The 8,862-nt window shown below is 44.3% G+C and overlaps 1 protein-coding gene across 1 annotated transcript in view; it reads left to right on the forward strand.

Moving 5' to 3' along the window:
* Window positions 1–1,271: 1,271 nt before the first annotated feature.
* PRDX4 (peroxiredoxin 4) overlaps window positions 1,272–8,862 on the forward strand; it is a 17,108-nt gene continuing 9,517 nt past the window's right edge. Inside the window, exon 1 of the mRNA XM_009276910.2 lies at window positions 1,272–1,338. Within this exon, the coding sequence (XP_009275185.2) occupies window positions 1,272–1,338 (67 nt within the window). The remainder of the gene's footprint in view (window positions 1,339–8,862) is intronic.

An 8,862-nucleotide genomic window follows, 5' to 3' on the forward strand; every position in this document is an offset into this window, starting at 1 on the left:
CATTTTTTCCACTGACGTTCATTTAATATAATATTCAGCTTCCTCAAGTCTTTATTCCACGCTAATTCCCTCGGGCATCTAAGTCAACCTTTCAGAGATGACATTCCTCCAAACCCAGGCCTGGCCAAGCTGTTTTGAGGTATTTAACCAGGGCAGCGGGGTCCATTGGGCAGAGAGGAAGCAGGCTAACGCCAGACTCCTCCAGGTGATGCCTGTAATCCCCTTTTCTCCAACTGGCCTCTGAAAACGGCCCTGACCCTGCTCCATCTCCCAGCAGCAGTTGCCTGCTGGGGAAGGGAGGGTGGAGAGAGCTGCTGGCCTCTCCCTCAGCCAGCCCACGGCAAGACAAGCTTGCAGGCACAGCAGAGGCTAAGCGGCTGCACGGACCCCCGTGCACTCTGCCCTTACAGCCGCCTTGCATAAGAGCCAAGACCAAATCTGACCCATGACAAAAGGAGGAGACTCCTCCAGGCTCTTCTCCCTTCAGCTGCCCAAAGGCTGAGCACAGTTCTTCAGGAGCATCACAATATTTGCTTATTTTCCCAAAGTCCCTCCTTCAAAAGTCTCACAATTGCATGAAAATTCATCTTTCATTTAAAACAAACAACAGTTTTGGGCCTCCAGGGAAGCCCAGACGTGTGAACCCTACATGCACACAAGGAACCAGACAGGTCCAAAGATCTCTAAGTCTATTACCATTACTGCTTCCCATCTCCCAACCTTTTAGCATCTGGATTTGGCAACACTGCACAAAAGCTCAAGGCATGGGGCTCACCATTTCCTTTCTTCCAGGCTTGGGGCTGTTATGTGCCACCGGGGGTGAGGAAAGGGGGCAGTTTCGGTCCAGTGACTTCCCCCGCTGGTCTGCCGAGAAGCGGATCACTGCTGCCCAGCAAAGCTCGCACTCTTCAGCTGTGGGAGCACCGCTGTCACCGACAGCAGGCTTTGCATCAGAGACATTCAGGCTACAAGCAAAATCTTTACAGCTTCCGAAAAACAGCCAGCCCCTGTAGCTACAGACAGGGCAGACTCACGTTTTCTTTGAGTGGGTGCAGAAGGATTTAGCACATTTACTGACCGGGCTACATGTTCTGTCATCTGGAGCCTTCTGCTTGCTCTTTATTTGTAATTTTTTCAAAAAAAAACCCCTTGGTGAGGAAGGACATACCCTGGGTTGCTGGTGATAGTCTTGTCCCTCCCTCATGCAATAACAACCCCGCAGCGGCTCTCCTGCCGTTATCAGAAGCGCCCAGGAGCACCGAGATGGGAGCATGGATGTGCTGAAGCATGAAGCGGCGTGGGATTATAATGAGCTACCGACCCTTAACAAACAATTTGGTAAGTATAAACAGCGGTTGCCTACAGTGACCTATTCCAACATGCCCAGGCGCCAGGCGCAGCGAGCGGGCGATGTGCAAGGCGTACTGCCTGGGGAAAAACACTGCACAAAGCCCATGGCACAGCCAAGCGTGGTCAGTATTGATGCCAACTTGCCACAGCTGTTTCTGGCTGTATCCATGGTTTTCCAGTAAGTAAACTGACCTTATGGGTAATAAAAATGAAATCACCGAAAAGATGATGTCAGGCATTTTTAATGAGGTGTTTTTAAAATGAATTATTCCTTGCTAAACAGTAAGAGGCTCCAGCCTGTTGGTAACGCGGCTGCAGACTCACCAGGACAAAAAGCATCATGTCAGCAGCCCTCTGCGAAATGGCAGCAAATCTTGCAAATGACCTTGAAGACTGTTTTCCTACAGGATGATCAGGAGATACGGAACCCGACTTTTCCTTTTTTTTTTAAGCGCTGCTTGTTTCATTTCCATTAAAAATACCATCTGGCAGAAATCTTATCTCAGAAATCAACACCCAGGTCTAAGAGAGGAACTCTGCCCCACAAACTATTCTGTGTTATCAGCTTTCTTAACTGGGAACTTCAGCTCACTCAGCCAACTTTTCATAACAACTATTTCAAAGCGTGGGCCTGAGGAATAATTCCGTGTAACAGCTAGCTGTGCACCAGGTCGACACATTATTTTATTTATCTCGGCAATACTTACCGTCTTCAATATCTTGGAAAGTTTTATAATCTTTTTAAAAATTGGGGCAATTATTTAGCAGCGCCTCTCACCCAGTGAACGGCAGAGACGACACAAATTTTGACAGGATGGCTGCAGCTCCAGAGCGGCTCAGACCTACCCGTCCCCACGCCCAGGGACAGGCTCTGCTGCCTCGAACCGCACAGGGAGGAGCCCTCAACAAGACCAGAAGCTGTGCACGGGCTCAGCAGTACGATGCATTTTATTTTCAGATTGCCCGATGGCACGAATCAACCCACAGTCTTTTTTGCCTCTTTAGACTCCATACTGAAGAAAACTGTTACAGCATTTTGGTTTTTACTCCTTTATTGTAATTTAAGTGCGTAAGTTGCATACCATGCTTTATTTTAGGCCTCGAGAGCAGCAGATACAAGAAAATCAGCTGCACACAACTGTAGCAAGTATTAGTATCTTCTAAACATTTTCCTCCATTATTTGATTCTGTAATGGTGAATGAGATTGTAAGGCATAAACATATACATGCTTTGCACGTAGGTAATATACTTTGTGTAGTATCTTGAACACATATAGTATCTTGAAATCCCTATGCTTTCACTTAGGAGTTTGTAAACTTGCGAGCTTTTCTAAACTTGTAAGAATAATGCCTTTCTGAAGAAAAAGTAAGCAAGAGTAATAAATAAAACTCCTAGCTGGAAACTATAGGCTTTTTTTCCTTTAATTATGGGAAAATAACAGCACTCGATTTCAAGTTTAGATGTGGTAGATCAAATATTGTCTCTTGCACAGGGGCATGGCTTCCCAAGGCCCCTTGGAAAGTTGACGACCCAAAGCAGAGAAGGAGCTTTGACACAAGCAGGGGTTATGTTAGTATTGACCTAAATCAATGCACAGTTCACTACCAACACAAAATAAATGCTAAATTAGATTGTGGAGAAAATATGAGGTAACTGAAAGAGATTCAAGACATATACCTATGGTCTGGGAAACACAAATATTATATCTATTTCACTTCCAATGACTAAGAAATTTTGCTTTGCAAGGAAACCTCTAGGTCCCTGCATTAGACCAAGCGGACAAGCTGAAGTAGTTGAATCTCTGAAATGTATGCAAAACTGAGTTGGAACGAATGTGAATGTTACCATAAAAAATGGTAGAGTCTTCATTTATTTACAGCAATTCTAAATGGAGCACAGAGATTTCTGAAGCAGCAAAGAAGAACGAGGGCCTGTGCACCCCACTCAGCTTAGTTCAAGCAGAGATGATAGTTTTCTGGACTGCTGTTTAAACTCCCAGAAAAATGTGTGTAGCTAGCAAAAAGGAAGCAGAAACAAAAATCCAATATTGATTTCAGTAGTCCATAGTGACCAGGTCAAAACTTATCTTCTGTTACAAATTTCCACCTCTTTCACCATGAGTTTTATGGGGGTTTTTTTCTTATTTTGTCCTCCTTTTTAAGGGACTTAAAAGGAGACATCTTCCCTCTCAGAGGCATAATCAAGAAAACTTCCTACTGAAAAATTATACAAGGTTGATTACATTTATTGTTGCAACAAGTTCACAGGAACTGCAGTTGTTTATAAGTATTGAATAAAGATTTCATCTTGCATTTCCTACACCCGTGGACTTTGCATTTTAGAAAAAAAAAAAATCTAAAAAAGCTCTTCTGATTCCAGATCCTCAGATTTTAGGAAATTTCAGGCACTTGGAGAATACACGACTTAAATTTTTTTAATCGGTATAACAGCGTCTTACTGCCACCTAGTGAGCAATGTAAAAGCGACTAACACATTAAGGCACATGACTATTTCTGGTCAAAAGGCATTTTTCTCTTTCACAAGTCCAAACAGAAGAGAAAGGCAAATTTAGATATGGAACAGTGCTAGGAAATAGATAATACAAAAAGCTGCTTTTCAAGAGAAGACAGGAGAGGAGCAGGCAGGCAGGCATAAGGAGAAGAGCTGGGAATTTTTTAAGACCGCATTATCCCAGTATCATAGGAATGCAGCCTCCTCTCCTCCACAGATCTTGACGTGATCACCCATGCTTCGGGCAGTAGTGTCTACTTTTTCGACGACAGCTTAACATTTCATTTTCCTCCACTTAGCCCAAAGGCAAGGCAGCTAGCACACCCATAAGCTTAAGCAAGGCTTTAGTGACTACCCACAGAAGAGGCATACCCAGGCGTCGTCAACAACCATCAGCGACATCTGTCTCTTTTCTGGTCTGAGAGGGTATGAATTTGGGTTGCTGCAGGGTCTCTTTCCACCCACGAGGCTGCGGTGGCAGGCACCTGCGAGGGCGGGAGGCAGCTTTGCTTTTTGTCTGAGCTGAGGTGACCAATTTTCCGCCTTTTCCCAAAGGCTGACTGAGCTAGAGGCTTAGGCCAGAGTGCGCTAGCCTCAGTTCAGACCCGAGAAGGCAGAACCAAGGGCGGGACCCCGGGGGCAGGAGCCTGCGAACCCCTGCGAATGGCACTGGCGGAGACCACGACACTTGACACAGTGGGGTTATTGCTCTGTGGGCAAGGGCCTCTCTTGGTCAGCAACGCCAGAGGAAGCTAGCTAGGTTATTTTGGCTAGCAAGCTCCTAGCTGCGACGGTCTCAGGGCACGTCGGCAGCACGCTGCCAAGGGCAGGTCCAGACGTCCAGAGTTGGTTTTCAGGTGCAGTACTTCAACTATCCTTCATAGTCCACTGACTTGGACTAGAATACGTCTAACAGGTGTTGTTCAGCGTTGGCTTTCTCTGTCCTCACTCGTCAGTGCAACCGTCCAAAAATTGTGCTAATGCAAGGAGACATTTTAGGCACTTTCTTTGAAAGTCTTCTTGTCAATGGAAGAAAAAATGGGATAGAGCATAAACACACTTGTAACCCACCCCCTAGGTGCCAGCAAAAGGAAAACTGACAGGGCCCCGCAAGGACTACATTATTTATTAGGTCAAGAAGGCGGTTTCACAATATTTGTTTATATTCACAATCCTGTAGATTCTGTCAGCACTTACACAGGCAGAAGACAGCTTGGAACGGGTGGTGCTTTAGGAACCGTACTTCCCCATCGCCCAGTGACTAGTAGTATTGATCGCCCTTTTTTGCCATGCTCAGTCAAACATGTTAATAACGTGCTCGGTCCTGTTCCTACCACACAGGCCCCACAGGGTTTCTGGCACTTCTGCTTCCACAAGAAGCAGAGCCGGCTGGAGGAGAAAGGGAAAGAAACGAAGCAGAACTTTTCTATGGCAGGTGTGTTTGCAGAGGAAAAACGTAAATTCATCTCCAAACACTAGCATATTCCCCAAAGGTAGGTTACAGGAATAAATACCCCTATTATACTCTACACTACCGAGTGGCAGATTTTAAGAAGTTTCTGTTTATATTTAACCAACCATACTGCTTCAGCTATATTAGCAGCAGTTAGAAGTCAGGATGAAGTTCCCATTGAAGCAAATGGCACCACCCAGCACTTCTCAGCCTGATACACTTTTTCTTCAAGGACCCTTTGCAGTCAGCGCACACACAGCTGATCCCACCGGTCTAGCCTTACCAAGAGCCAAAAAGGAGAAGACTTCTCTAATTGGTAATCTTAAATATGGTCATTCTGATCCAATACCACTTACAAAACAGATGCTTTCTACCCTCCTTCCTCCAGCAAAGTTTTCTACACTATAGATTTTCTGTCATGCATGACAAGCAATGCAATATATTTGTTAAAATGTCCCCGTAAGCCATGAGGAGGATAAACCCAACTGCTAGTTTCACCAGCGTGATATTCAACATCTGCTCCATCTGTTCCAGGAAATGGTGACAGGCATCTTGCTACAATATACTATGCTAATTTTTCTGAGATATTTTTATATTAGGTCATTTAAATGATAGTGAGGTATTTTATTACTACAAGCGAGAACAGACAGAACCTCCATAACCATTTCTAAACGGCTTTAGTAGCCTAAATCACTCCCTGCTTCCGTAACTTTAGTGCCACCGTGGCAACGGCACCCTGCCACAATCAAGCCCTTTGCCAAAACTGAACCATCCTTGTGGGCCTTAATGCAGGAACACAGCCCGTAATGCAGTGGAGGAAAGGAAGGATTTAAGAGTTTTCCCTTTGCACGTCGTAAATCCTACCAGCTTCAGAAGAGCTGTACAACTGGATGAATGTAGCACAGTGTTTCTCTTATTACATATTAACAGCATAACTTAATTTCATCAATTTAAACACAAAAATCAGTATTCGGTTCAAGTATTTCATCACCGGATGAAGAAAGAAGGCTGCCCGTGTTATCCGTTTGGACACTGAAGAGTGCTATATATTTGGATCTCATTTTGGATTTCATTTACAAAATTTGTCATTTTTTAATCACTTGTGAAGTCTTGACAGTACAGCAGCAGCCAGAAAGTCTTTCTTGTTGCTCTTTTGAACTCTGTTCCACGTCTATATATACTTAATCACATATGAACCTCAAATTAGCGCTATTTAACTAACATTATATTCTGCAGATAAAACCCATTTTTGTCCTTCAGCATTTTCTCTGCTCACAAGAGGTCTGATTCCTTTCTATTTTTACTGCATTGATTTTACTGGTTTTCTCTCTCATTTATAGGCATTTGGGAAAACCTTTCAATTGAGGGATGTCAGCATTATGCAAAGTGCATACCTCTCAATCTCTCATTTTTTTCAACTTTACTATACGACTACTTTTCAAATCACTACCATTTCCTACGGTTCAAAACACCAGCAAAAAGAGAAGAGCAGGGACAACCAAAATAACTTTCCCTGTGAACTCACGGAGGCCGTGACTGTCACCTTCCTTACAAGCAGTGCGATTTAGGAAAGCCTCATATCAAGTCAGTACTACTAGAGCTGGATCGTGTAAGACAGTAATCTATCAACACATTTTAGCAAGCTTAAATGTAAGGCACACCTGAACCTGAAATCAGTGGGAGTACAAAGATTGTTGAAGTGCTTTTTTCCACCAGGGCCAGAGTGCTTAACATGAGCAAACGGCTTTTGTTCATCTTCCCTTTAATGACATGCCCTTGGCAGAGGAGGAAAGTCAAACTTAAACAGCAGCAATGAAAAGATCGGATTTTATCCTGCTTCCAACATTTTAGGAGGTATAAGAAGAGACTGGCCAGCATCACCTCACAGTGAAAAAACAGGACAAGGGGATCGCATGTGCCGTCAAGTCCATTCCTCCTGCGGGCAGACGTTTAATACAATTTTTTATAATTTCACACATGCTGATCGAGCCCGATAGCTATGTAGATATTTTGCCTCCATACCCACCAGAGGGCTGTTCCAGAGCCTTACCCTTTTGATCCTCAGCAATCTTCAGTCCCTTCAGGTGGGCAACAATGTCCGAGTAAGATTATTACTGTGACATATTCATTATTCATATTACAGTATGAATGGCATTTTACAAGCATGATCCCTAACTTGTAGAACCTAGGCTGGAACTGAAAGGCAAGCACAAGAGTTGGGAAAGGAAAGGAGTTCTTTCTGGAGAGGAGTCAGAGCTTCGGGAGAAAGGAACACTAAAATCACCGGTTAAGAAGTGCAAGCATGCCTGCAAGGTTGTGTTTCTCCCACTTCCATGAATTTAATTTTATGAAATATCTTTTTAAAGGGTGGATTCTGTTGTAGGAAGGCCAGAAAAATAGTAACATTTGTTCAAGACACAACATTTAATGATAGTTGCCTTGCTAATCCCTGCCTTCTTTTACAGAGCCTGTGTTCTTTGAAAACAGCTCTCAGCATTTTCTTTTTGCTCTGCTCTTTACGTGCCTGTTCTTTATAATTTTTAAAAGGGAGAAATTGTGCTGTGCATTCTGGTGTAGGTACTGTACCATCTTGAAGGTACACTTACCACAAATCATCCGCAGAGACAGGATGCGATGCAGGTGTTCCTCTCTAAGAGCCTGACTTTGTCAGTCTGGGGTAACCTTTTTACTGAACCACCAGTTTTCCCAGAGGATGGCATCCACAGTGCTCCAAGCACAAAAGGTCAACGGTGTCCCCACTTTTGATGAGAGATCGCTTCAGCCCTCTCACATCTTAATTTTTAAGGATCCTGGTTACAATTTAACTGATACACTTGCCAGATGACCCGAACTGTCCCGGTCAAACAGATATGCCTAGCATAACCTAGTTCGACCAGTCATTGTGCTGCAAAGCCTTACCTGCTGCTTGCCACAGCCTACTTACTGTCTTCAGAATCTTGCTTGCTATTGAAGGCGCTGCTGAATTACCTTCTAGCTATGCTTACGTGTGATAAATACATAAGTATTTTGAGATACGAACCACAACCTACTCACCACTGAGCAAAATGACCTCTCACAAGGCAAACTTGGGACCAAGACATCTGGAATTAAAAGGCACTTAGTAGCCTCCTTTCTGTTTAACCACACTCTTAACGCAGCCCCCACGTGCACCGCATGGAGCTCACTCACGAGTTGCTGCCCAGCTGGCAGCAATTCAAGATTTCAGACCTGAGGCAGTACACTCTTTTACATTTCGTGTATTCATTAGGCCGGAACATACAAGCTTGAGTTGGCATAGGCTGGTGCGACCGTGAGTGATGAAATGCCCACAGAAGCCACGCTGCCACAGATAAGAGAGATACCAGGCGGGAAATCTCACATATTGGCAGAGAGTTTCCTTCTGCAATCACACACGCTGGACTACACACACGCTCTCTCTCCACATACACGTGTTTTTCTTTTCTCTTTTTCTCTAGAGATGTACAGAATTTACCATTTCCTCCGGGGCTTAAATAGGGGACAGGCCGGAGGCGGCTGGCACGTGAGG

The sequence above is a fragment of the Aptenodytes forsteri genome, unplaced genomic scaffold, assembly GCF_000699145.1.
Source record: "Aptenodytes forsteri isolate BGI_AS27 unplaced genomic scaffold, ASM69914v1 Scaffold273, whole genome shotgun sequence".
Taxonomy (NCBI): domain Eukaryota; kingdom Metazoa; phylum Chordata; class Aves; order Sphenisciformes; family Spheniscidae; genus Aptenodytes; species Aptenodytes forsteri.